Genomic DNA, 19,851 nt, shown 5'->3' with positions numbered 1-19,851 from the left:
ATGGAGGTGTATGTGGACGACATGTTGGTAAAAACCAAGGATGAGGCAAATCTCCTATCCGACCTTTCACAAGTCTTCAACATCATAAGAAGACATGGGATGAGACTAAATCCCACCAAATGCACTTTTGCAGTAGAAGTAGGAAAATTTTTGGAATTTATACTCACACATAGGGGAATTGAGGCCAACCTTGACAAGTGTAGAGTAATCTTAGATATGAGGAGTACGACTTGTTTGAAAGAAGTCCAACAGTTGAATGGGCGACTTGCAGCCTTGTCCAGATTTCTAGCAGGATTGGCCTTGAGATCCTTGCCACTTTTCTCATTATTTAGAAAAGGATGCCAATTGGAGTAGACTCCTGAATGTGAAGAAACCTTTCAAGAATTTAAGAAATTCTTAAGTCAACCACCTATCCTTACCCGGCCAGAAACGGGAGAATAGCTTGTCTTGTACCTAGTTATCGCTAATAAGGCAGTAGCCTCAGCACTGGTACGAAAAGATGAAGTCGGTCAGCATCCTATTTATTTCACTAGTAAAATCTTACAAGGGCTAGAGTTAAGGTATTCTAGCATCTAGGAGGCTCCGACCTTACTTCCAGGAGCACATAATAAGAGTCTGCACAAACCAACCCCAGGAAGAAAATTCTTCAGAAAACGAACATAGCAAGTCGGATGGTATAATGGGCCATAGAACTATCTGAGTTTGACTAAAGGTATAAAACTCGGACATCCATCAAAGATCAATGCCTCGCCAAATTCATAGAAGAATACACAAGTGACAAGAATGAAAACTCCATGACTTGGAATCTTTATGTAGATGGATCCTCCGATAAGGTCGGGAGTGGTGCAGACATCATACTGGTCAATGAAGAGGGGACTTAAATAGAGCTTTTTCTGAAGTTTGAATTTTCCGTTTCCAATAATCGAGCCAAGTATGAAGCCCTGATTACAGGCCTGAAACTTGCCAAAGAAGTTGGGGCAACCAAAGTGGTAGTCTTCAGTGATTCTCAGATAGTAACTTCTCAAATCAATGGAGAGTACCAGGCAAAAGATCACAATATGAAGAGATACTTGAGAAAACACTTGAGCATCTTCAGCAATTTCTTGATACCGAGGTCCGACATATAACTCGGGAACGTAATACCAGAGGAGATGCCCTTTCTAAATTGGCGAGTACCAAACCAAGATGAAATAACAGATGTTTGATACAAGAAATTCTCAAGGAGCTCTCAATTATCAAGTCGGATAACAAGTTGGACATTCTACCTGTCTTTGGCTTAAACCTCGGATGGATGACTCCCTTTATCGAATATCTAAAATTTGACATCCTTCCTGAGGTGTAAAAGGAAGCCAAGAAAATTCAGAAGGAAGCACATAACTACACCTTGGTACAAAATGTCCTTTACAGAAGAGGAGTATCCACACCTTTGTTAAAATGTGTTCCGACTTGCAGAACTAAAGAAGTCTTGGAGGAAGTGCATAATGGCATCTGTGAAAACCATCTCGGAGCACGATCTCTAGCTAGGAAGGTAGTCTGAGCTGGATTCTTCTGGCCGACCTTGCAAAAGGACGCGACCAACTTTGACAGAAAGTGTCCGCCTTGCCAGATGCATGCCAACTTCCACATCGCTCCCCACGAAGAGCTCATTAGCGTAACCTCTCCATGGCCTTTTACGAAATGGGGGTTGGACCTACTAAGACCTTTCCTCCAAGCCTTGGACAGGTGAAGTACCTCATTGTGGGAGTGGATTACTTCACCAAGTAGATAGAAGCGAAACCACTAGCTACTACCACAACTCAAAGAAATCGGAAATTTTCATACAAGAATATCATTACTCGATTTGGAGTTTCTCACTCCATTACCACAGATAATGGTACACAGTTCACCGACTCTACATTCAGGAATTTAGTAGCCAGTATGAAGATCAAGCATCAGTTCACATCAGTAGAACATCCCAAGCTAATGGACAAGTCAAAGCAGCCAATAAAACTATATTAGCTGGATTAAAGAAGAGGCTGTAGAATGCAAAGGGAGCTTGGGTAGTGGAGCTCCTGCAAGTACTATGAGCTTACCGAATAATACCTCTTTCCGTGACTGGGGAAACACCCTTCTAACTTGCATATGGAATAAAAGCTATGATCCTAATAGAGGTCAATGAACAAAGTCCAAAGGTAAGATTCTATGATGAGGTTGGGAATGTCCAAGCCCAAAAAGAAGAGCTTGAACTCCTCCCAGAAATCTGAGAACAAACCTAGATAAAAGAAGCAGCGCTGAAGTAAATGATGTTGGCCAGATACAATAAAAAGGTCATACGAAGAAGCCTCGCCACAAGCAACTTGGTCTTGATAAGAAATGACATCGGGATAAACAAGTCGGGTGAAGAAAAGCTCGATGCTAATTGAAAGGGACCTTTCAAGGTAACCGAAGTCTTGGAAAAAGGCTATTACAAAGTGTCCGACTTGAATGGAGCCGAGCTTCAAAGGTCATGGCACGCATGCAATTTGTAGAGATATTATAGCTAGAAGCGCACCTCGCTCCCTGATGTACTCTTTTTTCCGACTTCACGATTTTTTCCAAAGAAGGATTTTCCTGAAGGGGTTTTAACGAGGCATCAAAGTAAGGACTAGGGGCAAGAAAGTTATCCCCTTAGTAGCAAAGCATTTTTGTAATTACACCATTAATAACCATAACTCTTATTTTTCTATTACTGTTTTCTACGATACACACCGACTTAAACTTGAAAAAGTACATAAATTTGTTGTCCGACCTACATGGTTGACAAGTTAAAGTGACGAGGTACAGGCCGGTGTAAAGAGGCTATAAACGACGATCATGTAAGTTTGGAAAATACGATATGCTAGTCTACGACTTATAAGTCGGGAGGCATCTGAACAAAATAGAATTCATCGCAAAAATAAGAGTGAATACCCCATCCGGCCCCTGACAATTATCTCGAAAGGACAACGAGGCCCCCAAGAAAAAAAAACACCCAATCCGGCCCCTGATAAATTTTTTTGGGACAGATTAGCCCCTGTGCCAAAAAAAATAACATTGATTTTTTTTTGCATAGGGGCCTTGTTGTCCTTTCGAAGTAATTGTCAGGGGTCGGGTTGGGTTTATTTTTTTTGTCAGGGGCCGGGTTGGGGTTTTTTTTTTGTCAGGGGCCTCGTTGTCTTTCGAGGTAATTGTCAGGGGCTGATTTGGGTTTTTCTCCAAAAATAACCTAAGATGCAAAAATGACCCTTGCTGACTTAGGTATTGGAGTGTTTTGCAAGTACTACTCTCCATCTTCTCACAAACAATTTGGACGACAACTGCTTGATGTAGGTTAAGTCGGAAACTATCCTACTGAGAGTTTGGACCTCACGTTCAAGTCCAAATACGATTCAGTTTCAAAAAATCTTCAGAACAAGTATAATTATGTATTATTTATTAAATGCTAATTGTAATATAATTATAATATTGTATTACAATTATAATAAATATATTTTTTTAAAGTAATTTTAGAAGAAAAAATAATATTTTTATTTTTAAAAAAAATGAATTTATGAGAAATTGATACTTTATTTTTATTTGTAAATAATATATTAAATATTAATTTTATGTAATTATATAAAAATATTTTTTTAAATTAGTATAATTATATATTATTTATTAAATATTAATTGTAATATAATTGTAATAAAAATATTTTTTAAAATAAATTTAAAAGAGAGAATAATATTTTGATTTAGTAGGAAAAAAAGCTAATAAAAAATTGAGAGTTCACGGTTTTCAGGACATTGGATTAGATCACAGTAACGCCGAATAAAATCAGAATCAGAACTATGCGTTTAAATTCAAAGGCCAATGAATAATAGCTCAAATGACATAGACTTCCCATACTAAATTAAAAAGATTGCGAATTCGAGTCTCTTATCTTTCCAAATTTTAGTCACAAAAAAAAATTCGAAGACGAGAATTGGACAGTATGACATGCGACGGCTGGGTTCGTAACGTTTACTTCCTCCGTCGCGTTAGTTAGGGTTTTCAGAGCTTCAGTTTCTTTCAATTCTTCCCCAACTCACCTTGGTTCACCTTCCTCATTCCAATTAACGCGATTTAGACACAGGTATTTGACCCCAATCAACACAAAATCCCAGTTTCGCTTCGGCAACTCGCGTGATCAACGAACGATACATCGTTCCTTCTCGTGAAGAAGTTGGCGATGACGAGAAAGACTAGTTGCTGTGCGATTTGCGAGAATTCGAATCTAGCTTCGATTTGCTCCAATTGTGTCAATTACAGGTACGTATGTTTCAATTAATATTGCAATTCCTGTTTTTTGAGCACGAACTTAAGAAACGTTTCTTGTGAAATTCGCTAATTTGATTTAATTTGACTATTAAATTTTGGTTGTTTTGGATGTGGTATAGGTTGAATGATTATAGTGCATCGTTGAATTCACTTAAAGACCGTTGGGATTCGTTGTACTCGAAATTGAGCGAAGTTCTTGTCCGCAAGGTTTGAGATTCTTGCTTTGATAATCTTTTAACTTGAACATGATATTTGATATGAACCTGAAAGATGAGTAGAGGTTGAAATGAGTAGCGTCTAGCACTCATTTTATATGGGAAAACGATACAAATTTATGTTTTTGCTTGTACACTGGGATGTGTTGTTCAGTTAGAATAATACTTTTGCTGATGTTGTTTACAAGGGAAAAGCGGATGATCAGACAAATTGGAGAGAGCTTCAACATGAGAAGCTTGCACGGTTGAGGGAAAAGCTCAGTCACAGTAAAGAACAAGTTGCTCAAGGTAACCTTAGTATTTCAAAATGGATTTCTAGCAATGCGAATTTTCCTGAGTGATGGGTAACTGAACAGGAAGAGCAAAGATAGAGACTATGTCCACTGGTCTCAAACATAAATATGGAGTGCTTGAGTCTGCATTTTCGACGGTATTTTGGATGCTGTTTTCTATGGTTTCATACTCACAGTGGTTGCTAATGTTGTTAAATTTGCATGTATATGAAGATGCTGGATGATTTATTTTTTCTTTTGCAGTTGGAAAAGAATCGGGTGGAACAACTGGAGAAGTTCTACCCTAATCTTATATGCACCCAGAGCTTAGGGCATGTGAGCACCACTTGTTTATGTTACTTAAGAAAATTATGAATGCTTGTGTATATATCTGTTAATGTTAATACAGACTGTTGTACATACATTAAGAAATTAGGCAATTGTATGTTTAAGACAATTGTTTTAGTGTTCAATCATGTGTCATTATTTTTTCTGTTGTTTTTTGTTGTTTTTCAATTTTAGTTACAAAAAATTCTAGCATGTTTTTAATTTGTTTCCTATTTTCATGATGTTTTAAGGAATAATGAGAAAAAAAATCTTGTTCCAATGCTCCACTATTTTCTTTATAAAATCATGAAACATGGAAACAAGAAATAAAAACTTCAAACTGGTACTTATGTTCCTTTGGTGCCCTTTTTCTGAACTGCATATTGGCGTATCTTTTGTTGTCTAGGAAATTATAGTTTATTATGAGCTTCTATGTTGCAGGTGGCAATTACCTCCGAACGTCTTCATAAACAGACTGTGGTCATTAAACAGATATGCAAGTTGTTTCCTCAACGACGGGTACGGTAAATCTATGGCAATATGTGATTTATGAAGTTAGTCTTTCAGTGGGATGTGCGCATTCTTCGTGGAAGTTGTGCTGACTAGGGCTTTTGTTATTTATATCTGCTCTTGTTTTCTTGCTTTCATTTTTGTCTTCCCTTTGTGGTACTCTATTTTTTTAATGAATTTTCTGTCAACAAAAGAGATAGAAAAGATAGAAATAATATCTTTCTCCTTATGGAATGTGAACACTGGGATATGCTTCAGATTTTTCTCACTCCCATTTTACCCTACAGATGTGTCTGAAACTCTCGACAGTAAATTCAACCAAGTCTTTCTGTGATAAGATTTGTCTTGTTTCTGCATTGTAATAGATAATGGGTTTGGTAGCTCACTCTTGTTTTTGGAAACATTGCAAATTCACTCTGTTACTTTTCAGAGTTCATGAGCATTATCATAAACAAGGTTATTTACTCATTAGAGGTTTAATGCTTTCTAAATAATTTGTTATGGTTGTTTTTTTCTATCCATGGCTGCATTGGAAAATTGCTTACACTAGACGGGACAAAGTTATCTAAATTTTTGAGATGCATAAACATTTTCTGTCCATTTTGGACTATAGAAAATTCTTTAGTAGTTAGAATATATGGTTATGAAGTATGAATTATGATACTACCATGAATTCTTTTCTGGCAGTATCATTGAGAGAATAATATCCTTTCCATATTTATCTAAATGTGATGTTGGATTTGAAGTGACTTCCAAAGGAAAAGGAAACAGATATGGGACTGGAATGCAATCATCTTTTTTTTGTGTCTTTTTTTAAAATATGGTTGGCCTTTGGTTAGATGGGCCCACCTAATGGGACAAGGACAAGTTGTTGTGGTTGGGCTTTGGTGTGATGAATAAACTTAAAGGGAATAGTAAATTTATGTATTATCCTTTTACTGAGGACTGTAAAGAGTTTCAATACCCTGATGATAGTATCCAAGATATCATCAGGGGTTTTACTTTATCCATCACCAAGTATACTTTGAGGTATTTTTTTCTCTTTTAGATGTACTTATTTTGGCCAAAGAAATGTAATTGATACTACTATGCTAGAAAGTTCTTTTTGCTGTGCTTAAAAGTTGAGAATAGTAAAGCTCTTCATAGGAGAAACATGAACAAACTGTTTCCCTTTTCTGTCCAAAGTAATAGTCTACATTTCTGAAGACTACAGGATGTGTGATATTGATACTGAATTGCTCTTCTGATAAGGAAATCTGTTCTTAATTACACAACTGTGGTGCTCATGTCCTGCTGCCAGGTAGTGATAGAGGGAGAGAGAAGGGATGGCTCTAGTGGTCAATATGATCAAATTTGCACTGCACGCCTACCAAGAGCACTTGATCCACACTCTGTTCCATCAGAAGAGCTTTCAGCTTCTTTGGGGTAAGCTTTTTTGCCTAGTGAGATTTTATTTGCATGGATAATGCATTTTTTCCAGGTTCTGGACTTTTGGAGTTTCATGGATCGCTTTCATCCTTATAGAAAACTATACTTATATAGGTTGATACTTGATAAGTACATATATAAGTTACTATATTTCTTTCAAGTACCTCCTCCGGTGTTCTAGAATCCTTGTTTTTACATAAATTAGATTTTTCCTGAATATTCGTATTGCATATGTACATATATAAGTTACTATTTCTTTCTTTTTTCTTGGAAGCAGATACATTGTACAACTTTTAGATCTTGTTGTTCACAATTTGGCTGCCCCAGCACTTCACAACTCAGGTTTTGCGGTAAGCATTGGTTTAGTGTCCAAGCAATGGATTAAGTTTACTTTGAAGATTATATTTTCCTAAATGTGTTCATTAATCATTGAAAACATTTGGGAGTTCGTTATGATGTGCTATCCATATAAGAATGTAATATTTCCAGAATTGTTGAGTTTCTTGCTGATAGTGTGTTCATGTGGCAATGGTTTTGTAACAACTGGTACCTGAGAAAAATAATTTACACACACACAACCAAATACAAAGAGAAGGGATGAATCACGATGATTACACTCCCTTAATATTATTGAATTATGAAGAAAAACTGCAGAAAAGAAACAAGACCAATATAGAGGTGCTTGGCTGAGAATTTGGAGAGTTAGCCTCTCTCCTAAGCCTTCCTATTCTCTTTTCTTAATTCCTTTCCTCCTCATTATGTTACTACTAATAATACTCTCTACACCCACAACCAAATCAGTTAGGATCACTCCCCTGACATTTTTTCATGCCTCTCCCACTACTAATGCCAGGTGGCACATTAATTACAAGAGTATCCCCGTTTTTATTGTTCCCCTTTTTACCCTCTACATTCCTTTCCTGCTGTAATGAAAAGGTAATGGTAGAATCTTTCCTCTGTCAGTCTTAGAAGCTTCTACTCTCACCCCTATAGCCATATTTGGGTATGTAATAATAACCTCCCCTTGAAGTTGCACCTTGTCCTCAAGGTGGAAAGAGGGAAAGGCTTCTTGAATTTCGGAGGCAACCTCCCACAAGTTCTCAAATTCAGGCAGGTCTTTCCATTTTATTAAAACCTCCAGCAGCCTGCGCTCCCTCTCCCTAACCGCCAACACTTCCCCCGGTTCAGCCTTCAATTCGAGCTCCTCATTTAAGGCCATGGGCAAAGGTTGGGTTGGCGTATCAGCCTTCACAATCTTCTTGAGCAGTGGATCCTTGATTCAGGGGGTAGCTGCAGCCTATAAGTGACCTTAAAAACTATTCGTTCGAGCACCTCAAATGGACCATAGTAACGAGCACTCAATTTCTGATTGCTATGCTTGGTCAAAGACACCATTCGATACAGCTAGACTTTAAGAAACACCTTATCCCCCACTGCAAAAACTACTTCTCTGTACTTCTTATCTACTTATTGCTTCATGTGACTCTGAGCTCTACCCAAATGTTACTTCGATTTGTCAAGCCTCTGATTCCTCTCTTTCATCAGCACCTTAATTGCCTCCACCGTTGCTTCGCCACCTCCTCGCAATAAAACCAGAGAATCTCGCCCATACAAGGCACTTCGCCACCTCCTCGCAATAAAACCAGAGAGTCTCACCCATACAAGGCCTTGAAAGGAGTCATTGGGATTGATCCATGATAGTTCGTATTATACCAGAATTCAGCTCAATGGAGCCATTTAGGCCATTGAGTTGATTTAGTCCCAGCAAAACAGCGGAGATATGTCTCCACGCACTTGTTTACAGCTTCACTTTGAACGTCTGTCTTTGGGTGGTAGGCGGAGTTAATCTTGAGTGAGGTCTGTGCAGCTCAGAATAACTCGGACCAGAAAGCACTTATGAAAAGACGATCTCGATCCGAAACAATGGAGGCAGGGAAACCATGCAAGGTAACAATGCCCTTGATGAAAATGTCAGCAACCTCTTTAGCTGCGAAATCAAAAAGAAGTGGCCATACTTAGGCATGCAATTTACCATTACCATTATGGTGTCCTTTACTACTGCCTTCGGGAGTCCCCCAATGAAGTCCATCGTAACATCCGCCCAAACATTCTCCGGTATGGGTAACGGTTGCAACAGTCTCACTTGAGGCAAGGTAGATGTTTATTTCTCTGGCACACTTCACGTTGGCACACATACTCCATGATAGCCTTGTTTATTCTCTCCTAATACAACACTCCAGCTATCCTCTTACAACAACAACAAAGTATTGTCCCACTAGGTGAGGTCGGTTACGTGAATCAAACGACGTTATTGTGCTCTGTCATGTATCATATCTACAGAGAGACTGTTTACATGTAGATCTTGTTTGACCACCTCATGGATGGTCCTTTTAGGTCTTTCTCTATCTTTCGTCCCTTGTCCATTTTCCATCTCATCCACCCTCCTGATTGGGTGTTTTATCGGTCTTCTTCTCACATGTCCAAACCACCTGATATCAACCATCTTTTTCACAATGGGTGCTACTCCAACTCTCTCCTTTATATCTTCGTTTCTTATTTTATCCAATCGCGTATGATCACTCATCCATCTCAACATTTTCATCTCAGCCACACTCAACTTATGTTCGTACTCCCTTTTGGCCGCCCAACACTCCGTACCATAAAGCATAGCCGGTCTTATAGCGGTGCGATAGAATTTACCTTTAAGTTTTAAAGGCACTTTTTTGTCGTCTATAAAACCAGATGCACTCTGCCATTTTGACCAACCTGCTTGGATCTTATGATTTATATCCTGTTCAATCTCTCTATTATCCTGTATGATGCACTTAAGATACTTAAAACTTTTAACTTTTCGTAGGACTTACATTCCATATATTCCGTCTTGCTACGGCTTATGCGCAGACCATACACTTCTAGAGCTTCTCTCCATAAGTCCAACTTCTTATTTAGGTCTTCTCTCGACTCTCCCATAAGGACGATATTATCAGCAAAAAGCATGCACCATGGCACAGGCTCTTGGATGTGCTCTGTGAGTACTTCCAAGACTAATGTGAAAAGGTATGGATTTAAGGATGATCCCTGGTGTAATCCTATACCAATAGGAAATTCTTCTGTCACACTAGTTGTGACCCTATCATACATGTCTTTAATTGCACGAATATATGCAGTATCCTTACTATCCTCTTTTCTAAAACCTTTCATAAGACCTCTTTTGGTACCTTATCATATGCTTTTTCCAAATCAATAAACACCATATGTAGATCCTTTTTATTACTACGATACCTCTCCATCATCCTTCTAAAAAGTATATTGCTTCCGTGGTAGATCTGCCTGGCATAAATCCAAATTGGTTCTCTGTTACTTGTGTCTCTTTTCTCAACCTCCGTTCTATCACCATTTTCCATAACTTCATGGTATGACTCATAAGCTTGATTCCTCTATAGTTTTCGCAACTTTGTATATCCCTCTTATTCTTGTAGATAGCTACCAAGGTGCTCTTTCTTCACTCATCAGGCATCTTTTTTGATCTTAAAATCTCATTAAAAAGCTTGGTTAACCAGTTGATGCCTTTTTCTCCAAAGCCCTTTCAAACCTCAATCGGGATATTATCAGGTCCTACTGCCTTGCCATTTTTCATCCAGCTATCCTCTTATATGTTTTAAAATACACTGAGTGCCCTCCAATTTTGTAATCATGGAACTCATGTAAAATTTTAGGAATGCACTTGGAATTCTTAGATATCACTAACCTACCTTTATACAGCAGCCGCCCTTGCTCCAACTCATACCCCTTTGCAGCCTCAACTCCTCCTAGCAGCCTTAGAATAATTTCTTGCAACTTCTCATCAACCTGAACTTAATCCCCTAATTCTCCCCATTCTGCCGCCTGAGGCATAGATAAGGAAGAGAGCTGAAATTTTCTTGAGAGAGCATCAGCCACCTTATTTTTGCTACCTTCTTTGTATTTAATTTCGAAATCATACCCCAGTAGTTTCGTCATCCATCGCTGCTGCTTTTCTCCGCCTATTAGCTGGTCTAACAAGAATTTGAGGCTCTTTTGGTCTGTGTACATTGGGAAGTGCTGCCCCGAAAGGTAATGTCTCCACCTCTGTACTGCCAGCACAATCGCCATGAGTTCCCGTTCATAAACAGATTTGGCTTGTGCTCTGTCCGACAATTTCTAGCTCATGTATGCAATAGGCCTCCCCTCCTGGAGCAACACTGCTCCAACTCCTCTTCCAGAGGCATCTGTCTCTAGGGGTGGCAAAGCGGGCCGGCCCGCCCCAACCCGTCCCGCCCTGCCTAAGCCCACCCTATAAATGGGGCGGACCGGCCCGTCCCGCCAACTAAAATGGGTTCAAAATGCTAGCCCGCCCCGTTTTATGGCGGATTGGCGGGTTAGCCCGCTTCTTTTTAAAAAAAAAAATTTATTAAAATTAACCAAAAAATAATAATTAAAAAATTAAATACAAATAAAAAATAGTCAAATTATAATATAATTTTTTATCATTTTTTTTTAATTTTTAATTTCAATAAAATTGTTCAAAATAATATTTGTCAATAGAATCATCTTTATTTTAAAAATAAGTCACATAATTTGAGCATATATACGAAATTGTAAAATAAAATAAATAAAGTTAATAACTAAAAGAAGAATAAAAACAAAAAATGAAAAATTGTTTAAAAATTCTATAATTATTAATTTTATAATAGTAATCACTCTTTTATTTAATAAAAAAAAAGAAAAATAAAAATCTCCGGCCCGGCGGACCGGCCCGCCCCGCCCCGCCAAAACCCGCCAATTTGGCGGTGCGGGTTTGGCGGGTTTTTTTAATTTGGCGGGTTCCAAATCCTAGCCCGACCCGCCTTTTTAGCGGGTTTAGCGGATCGGCCCGACGGACTCGACCCGTTTTGCCACCCCTATCTGTCTCCAAAGCAAAAGGCTTTGAAAATGAAAGGACTGCCAGCATTGGAATTGTAGACATGGCCAATCTCAATTCTTCAAAAGCCTCTTGAGCCTCACCATTCCACTTGAAATTATCCTTTTTCAACAACTGAGTAAGTGGCCAGGCTATCTTGCTGTAATTTTGTACAAATCGTCGGTAGTATCCCATCAAGCCTAGGAACCCCCGGAGGCCTCTGAGGTCCTTAGGAGGCAGCCAATCAAGCATATCCTGCACCTTTCTTGGATCGGCTTCCGCCCCAGCTGCAGAAACGATGTGTCCCAGATACTCAATTCGCTCTTGAGCAAAACTGCACTTCTTTTGATTCAAGCACAACCGACTATCCCTCAACTTCAAAGACAGTCGTTAGGTGCCCCAAATGTACCTCCCAATCACTGCTGTACACCAATATGTCATTAAAAAAAACCAAGATAAACTTCCTCAAATAGGGTCGAAGTATATGATTCACGAGGGCTTAAAAGGTCGATGGAGCATTGGTTAATCCGAAGGGCATCACCAGAAACTCGTAGTGCCCCTCGTGTGTCCGAAAAGTAGTTTTATGAACATCTTGCTCCTTCACTCGGATCTGATAGTACCCTGATTTCAAATCCAATTTTGAAAATACCTGAGCATCCCCAGCTCATCCAATAATTCATCTATAATAGGAATTGGGAATTTATTAGCCAATGTTATTCTGTTGAGAGCCCTGTAGTCAACACAAAAATGCCATCCCCATCCTTCTTTTTATCTAAAATCACAGGACTAGAGAAAGGGCTGGTGCTGGGTTGATTACTCCCAATTGTAACATCACTTTTTTCAATTTCAACCTTCTGGTAATGAGGGTACCTATAGGGTCTGATTCTGGGAATTTCAGCGCCTTTGAATATAATCGCATGATCTTGGTCACACTGAGGGGGGAGTCCTGCTAGAACCACGAAGTGGTCTTTGAATTGCTGCAGCAGCTCATTAAATGGCGGGCTAATGTCTGTCTTTGCTGCCCCCTTCGAATCCGCCAGCACGGGTGTGATAACATACCGTTCCTCCTCATTTTTCAGTGACTATACTGTAGGCTTCTATGAAGCTCGCTGCTTGGACAGTGAGGGGTCTCCTGTAATTTGTTGTTTCTGACCTCCCTCTTCCCAGCAAAGAACCATGGCATTGTAGTCCCCCTAAAACTGCCCTAAATTGGCCACCAATCCAGCGCCTAGCACCACTTTAGTGTTGCCCAGCTCAATCAAGAAGTAAGAGTGACGAATAGGTGACTCCTTGAATCTTCAATTCCACTCCAGTTGCACGCCATTCTCACTTTCGAATGCACTGTTTCCTACTTCCACCCTGAATTTCTTGAGCCCTAGCACTGGTAAGCCCAACCTTTTCACCACCTTAGTAGCAATGGAATTGGTAGAAGCCCTTGGATCAATTAAAACTATATAACTCTCTGGCCCATCTTCTCACCTTGCACCTTAAAGGTCTTATGTGTAGTTAGGCCCCAAAAAGTGTAGGATGAAAGCTGGAGTTCTAATGGTTCGGCCTCAATTCCTTGCTCCACAAGGCCCACAGCTTTATCTTTAGGTTCTTCCTCCTCTTCCTGGCCCATCAAAATAATTTGAAAATTTTTCATTTGGCAAACATTGTCTTGCTCCCATTTCTTTCCATACTTAAAACATAAGCCCTTCCTTTGCCTATGAGCCCATTTTCCCCGAGACAATCTCCTCACTCATTGCTGTTTTGGCCCATTTGACCCACTACTGACCCCCACAGTATTCACAGAAGTGGAAGTAATGTTTGGGCCCACATTGGACTTGGCCACTCCTCAACTTCGGACTCCATTACTCGTTTGGACATTTGGGTCTTGCTGGTTCCAATTGTAGCTCCGACCCGCAACAAACCCACTCCCCCTAACCCCTGAATCCACCCTTCTTCCACCAAAAATCATTCCAGCATCATGCCATGTTTTGTTGTGATGTTCCATCACTGTTGCACAATCCATCAGCTCTTGTAGGTTTGCAAAGTCGGAGATAGCCATCTCCACCCTTACCCCCTACTTCAACCCATTTAAGAAAATGCACAAGTGCCTCGTGCCCCAGACAACGCTGTGTTCTGGCTGCCAGCTCAAATTGTCGGCAATATTGGGCCACCGTCCCCGTCTGTCTCACTGTTAGAAGAGGACCATCGGATTCGCATTGGCACCAAGTTGGAACCTCTTCAACAGAACCAAATAGAAAGAGAAGCGGTGAATCAGGATGATCACACTCCTTTGTGTTATTGAATTATGAAGAAAAACTGCAGAAAAGAAACAAGACCGATATAGAGGTGCTTGGCTGAGAATTTGGAGAGCCAGCCTCTCTCCTAAGCCTTTCTATTCTATTCTCTTAATTCCTACCCTCTTCCTCATTCTGTTACTGCTGATAATACCCCCTACACCGACAACCAAATCAGATAGGATCACTCCCTAGACATTCTTTCACGCCTCTCCCACTACTAGTGCTAGGTGGCACGTTAATTACAAGAATATACCCATTTTTATTATTCCCCTTTTTATCCTCTACGTTTCTCTTCCTGCTATAATGAAAAGGTAATGACATAATCGTTCCTCTCTTAGTCTTAGAAGCTTCTACTCTCACCCCTGCAGCCATATTTGGGTATGTAACAGGTTTTTGTTGATTTTGATCCATGTAATATATTTTTTTATTTCACCTTGCTATGTCTGACTGGAGCTTAGAGAAAGAGAATAAATACCAGCAATAACTATTATAGCAAAGTTGTGGTTAGCAAATTGGAGAAAGAAGTTATTGAAAACATTGGTAGAGTTTTTCAATGTTTTCTTAAATGAATCAACATCTAGTTTAAGCTGTTTTCATAGTTCATAATATTGATATTACTGAGTTTTAATTTATGCATAGTTTGATTTAAAGCTTTTTTTCATTGCTAGCTTCTACTTTAGTCTTCTCTCCTCCAGTTTTTATGTTTCATCTATATTTGGCGTTCATAATATGTGGTGATGGCGCCATTCTGTCAGTGTTGCTATCATGATTTTGTACTTCTCCAATGGGGAACACAACGCTGTAAATGTGTAATGCTTGTGTTTACTTCATCTCAGGGTTCTTGCTCTCGAATATGGCAACGAGATTCTTATTGGGATGCACGTCCATCTTCGAGGAGGTAGTTTGGCTTACTATGTACTTGTCATGGTTTATCTGAAATTAACAAGTTCTTTGACCTGAAATGCTTCATTTACAGTAATGAATATCCCCTTTTTATACCTCGCCAAACGTATTGCTCAGCTAGTGGAGAAACCTCGTGGACTGATAGAAGCTCATGCAATTTTGGTGTTGCCTCGATAGAATCTGAGAGGAGGCCTTACCTGGATTCATCTGGGAGTAGTAGCTTTAATTATTCTTTAGCAGCTTCACATACTGTTCAGACACACAAAGATTTGCAGAAAGGGATTTCACTTCTGAAGAAAAGTGTAGCATGCATCACAGCTTACTGTTACAACTCGTTAAGTCTGGATGTTCCTTCTGAGGCATCTACTTTTGAAGCACTTGCCAAATTATTGGCTACGCTTTCATCAACAAAGGAAGTTCGATCTGTTTTTTCCTTAAAAATGGCTCGCTCTAGGTATGTCATATTTGTTTGTTATATGAATGTATAATTTTATGACCACTATGTCTATATACATATGGCAAAAATGTTCATTATTATTTGCAAATTAGCCATATTCTAAAATTGAAGAGTATTTATTTGAGAGTTGACTAATTATATCAATAGAGTGCATCACTGTGGCATCCATCTTAATAATAAATTCATTGCAATCTGCATTCTATAAAAATAAAAGGTTATTAAATTTTAATATTAGTCTTAATATAACAGTTATTTGGACAAAATATTGAGCAATAGATTCTATATCTAGCTCCTCTGTTAGTTCTGATATGATGCATTTAAGAAATATACTTGACTTTATTAAATATACTTGACTCTTACTTTTGTGTATCTGCCTTCCTTTCCCCTTGAATCTTGATGTTCAGAAATGCAAAACAAAAATATAATTCGGTTTTTGTAATTTCTGAAGAACAATCATTGTACATAATAGCTTCTTTAAGAGCTCCGGATTTTTTAAATCTTTTGTCAAGGTTAAACTCATGGTTTTGCTCACTACGATTTTGTTGTTCTCCAAAAGTTTGCTGTATCATCCTGTATAGAATTTAGACAGCATAGAGCCTGAGTATTTCTTGTCTTCTTTTTCCTACTTGTTCAGGACGTGTAAGCAGGTTCAGCAGTTGAACAAATCTGTGTGGAATATGAATTCTGCTATTTCGTCAACTACTTTGCTGGAAAGTACTCATTCTGTGCCCCCGATGGTAAAATATTAACTTGTGGCGTTCGGTGCCTCTAATTCATGAATTGCTGAAACTAGAAGCTTTTTGTATTGTGGGTTTTAAGAGAATTGCTTGAGTAGGAGTAGGAGTGTAAGATTGTTATGAAAGATTTCCTCCTAATTTTTATTCTTCTAAACTATATTTGGTCACTTCACTGTAGCTTTTTGTTATTTCAGATTTATTGTCCAAGTAGCAAAGCTGTGTTAGAGATTTGCCTATTTATTTTGTGGATATACATACTCTCTCTATTTATATAAAGTAGACTATTGTTAGCTATAACTTTGCTCTTCTCCATGGCTAACATAGCACATTGGTTGATTTATTTCCGACTCCCACTGGGGTTCAGTTTTTGCATGTCTTCTCTCTTTTGCTCTTTCAAGCCATCCTAGGGGAGGAGTGATTATATTTGCATGCATTTTTTATTTGATTCCATTTTGGTATATGGTGGAGTATGTGGAAATGGAATAGGGTCCCTGTCGGTGAAGTTAATAGTCATGAATACCTAGTTTCTACTTGTATATACTGATGATCAGTAGGCTGGATTGAATAACTTGGTATTTGCCTTTTGTTATTCTATTTTTTTATTTTTGATTTTCACGACTGGATGACCTTATATAGTTTCATCGCACATGAATTCAATAACTTATTGACTTCAATTCGTCTTTATAATTGTCTCATCTTTTGCAGAGAATTGAAAATTATATGCCAAGTTCTGGTGCCAGTTTTCTTTATGCCACCGATTTATCTGATGATAAAAGTGAAATTGAAGGATGGGATATAATAGAGCATCCCAAATTTCCTCCGCCACCATCACAAAGTGAAGATGTTGAGCACTGGACTCGAGCAATGTTCATAGATGTTAAAAGAAAGTGATCTCTGCAGCATATTTTTGCTTAATGTATGTAAACTTTCTTACACTCTAAAATAGCAATAACATCTACATTAATTGAACAGCAGGAAAAATTAATATGAAGGTTGGAAAACTGGGTTAACTTGAGGTCTAATTTGGTTTTAGAATATGAACCTTACTGTTCAGTGCGTTGTTTTCTGTTTACTTGCACCTTCTCTTTTGTTTGTTGGAAAGAGGTTATGGGACACACATTTAACGACTCAAATTTACAAGATGGAAACCCTTTTTTTTTTCTCCAGTAATACAGTCGCTTATTCTGGCTCCAACTAATTTTATTATTATGTGTGCTTATAATATGATGGTTAAACTTGTGTCTCTCTAGTATAGTTCTCTTTGGGGAATTGCCTCATGATAAGTTCATTTATGTTGCATAGAAGAGGAGTTATATAATGAGGATACAACTGAGCTGACCTAAATTCAATTTTGAAAGGTTCAAGATTTGGTGGCTTGGTATATACGAAAAGATTGATCTTGTCTGAGTTTTAGCTGCCCATGCGCCTCGGCCATTAGTTTAAAATTTTGAACTCCGGACTGAAGCCAGCTTAGTGTTTTACAAGTATGTATTATCACTCTCAAGTCTAAGCATACATGATTAACAACATTTAACAATCAACCACTCATCATGTTTCCTCTTCATCTATTTTGGCTTTCTATAAAGTATGTACCGTTGCTATCCATTTTGTTTAGAGATTTTTTTTTGCCTGACTGGAAATCATTTCTCGTGTTTCCCTTGTCAGATTGAAGAGCGCTAAAGACTTAGCTGACAAAATATTCTGGAGGATCAACTTGTAACGTATTTGTAACATTTTAGTTCCTTGCCTTCGTCCCCCGTATTATATAGAAGTGAGAAATGTGCTATAGGCAGGATTTATTTACTAGTTTTAAATGCTTCAGAGTATAAAAATATTAAATGTATTAAAGCAACAAAATTAAAATTATGTTACAAAGTTGTTCGTTTGATTTTAATAAATGCCCTTTTTATTTCTTACCTAACCAAACAATCTTGACATGGTTACTCTCACAATACAACGGTTAACAACCTGCCCAGCACTTGTTTAATAAACTGTGAAAGACCCCCAAACGGGTGAGTAGAGCACTGAAGAGAATCTAACCAGCTAACTCTAAAATCACATTAGAGTGCTGTGTCCTCCAAGCTGTATTAAGACTATGCGAAGTACATTAGCACCGCAAAGAATAAATATTGTTGATGACAACCGGACAAAGACACGCTAAAAGAACGCAAATGAACTCACATGTCACAACCATAGTTATTAAAATCAAATTGGTAATGAATACTAGTGGATTACTGATTAATAGTTTAACCGGTGCGTGACTAAAGCTGTGACTAGTTAAACTGTTGATTCAGTAGTAATTAAGTAAATAGTTAAAATTATCATAAAAATATAAATTTAAATAATAAAAATTTAAAAGTAAAAATGATAACTCAGCTTAAAATGATCTATATTCATAATGAACAACTTCAAATCAAATGAAATAATAAATATATACATAACATAAATGTTCAACAAAAAGATTTTAATTTTTTAAATAATTAAATATATACTATAACTCAACTCCCCTATGTTACATCTACGGTATATAGTCGGTTCCAAGTCCGCATAAAGGAGGAGGGATGTGTTAGCCATTCGACAACCAATATAAAAACTTAGTCAAATCTTCATGACATGGATCAAAGACGTTATTGTGCTAAAGCTAGGTCGTTGCTCAGAAGCAACGTGTTGTATGGCTTGCGTACAGTGTCAAATGAGGAAGAGCCGCTGCACCGGTGCCCGGGTGTAGTGTTAAATGAGCAAGGATTCTCGCATTTCTGTGAATGGACGAGAGTAAATAAGCTAGTTCACAAAGAAAAAGATCGGTAAAGGTCGGAGCGACAAAAAGTTGAGATTTGGGACATGGAACATAAGCATTCTAACAGAAAAATCCATTGAGGTGGTGGATACCATGACAAGGAGGAAGATTAACATCATGTGCCTACAAGAAATAAAATGGATCGGGGCGAAGGCTAGGGAGTTGGATACCTCCGGGTTCAAACTTTGGTATACAGGAAAGGTGAAAAATGGAAATGGGGTAGGTATTATTGTGGATAATCAATGTAAGAAAGACGTAGTGGATAATCAATGTAAGAAAGACGTAGTGGATGTCAAGAGGGTGGATGATCAGATCATCTTTATCAAACATGTGACGGAAGGAGGTACTTTTCATGTGATTAGCACCTATGCACCGCAAGTGGGTTCGGACAAGCAACACAAGATAAGGTTTTTGGGAGGATCTAGAGAGTTTGGTCTAAGACATACCTTCGGGAGATAAGATTTTCTTTAAAATAGTTTTAAATGGCCATGTTGGAAGAGAAGTGACTGGGTATGGAAGTATTCACGGAGGCCATGATTTCGGAGTGGTCAATACCAAAGGTAAAACTATTTTGGACTTTTCCTCAACCTTTGACCTTCTAATCGTAAATACATGTTTTGAAAAGAGAGACGAACACCTTATAACCTATAAGAGTGGCATGACAAGCTCTCAAAGCGATTTCTTGTTAAGGAGAGTCGATTGA

The 19,851-nt window shown here is 38.3% G+C and overlaps 1 protein-coding gene across 1 annotated transcript; it reads left to right on the top strand.

Moving 5' to 3' along the window:
- The first annotated feature begins 3,759 nt into the window (after window positions 1-3,759).
- On the top strand, window positions 3,760-18,272 carry LOC112742063 (uncharacterized). Its single transcript, XM_025791272.3, has 14 exons — window positions 3,760-4,287; window positions 4,416-4,503; window positions 4,700-4,799; window positions 4,868-4,941; window positions 5,048-5,119; window positions 5,552-5,629; window positions 6,921-7,045; window positions 7,326-7,398; window positions 15,091-15,152; window positions 15,231-15,611; window positions 16,249-16,351; window positions 17,057-17,267; window positions 17,710-17,835; window positions 18,017-18,272. Exons 1-12 carry the CDS (start codon window positions 4,208-4,210, stop codon window positions 17,240-17,242), a joined length of 1,422 nt encoding a protein of 473 aa, XP_025647057.1. The 5' UTR covers window positions 3,760-4,207; the 3' UTR covers window positions 17,243-17,267; window positions 17,710-17,835; window positions 18,017-18,272.
- The last annotated feature ends 1,579 nt before the right edge of the window (window positions 18,273-19,851 follow it).

This window comes from Arachis hypogaea, chromosome 14, assembly GCF_003086295.3.
Source record: "Arachis hypogaea cultivar Tifrunner chromosome 14, arahy.Tifrunner.gnm2.J5K5, whole genome shotgun sequence".
Taxonomy (NCBI): Eukaryota; Viridiplantae; Streptophyta; class Magnoliopsida; order Fabales; family Fabaceae; genus Arachis; species Arachis hypogaea.
Note: the sequence above shows the minus strand (reverse complement) of the source record. Positions and strands in the feature narration are given on the sequence as shown.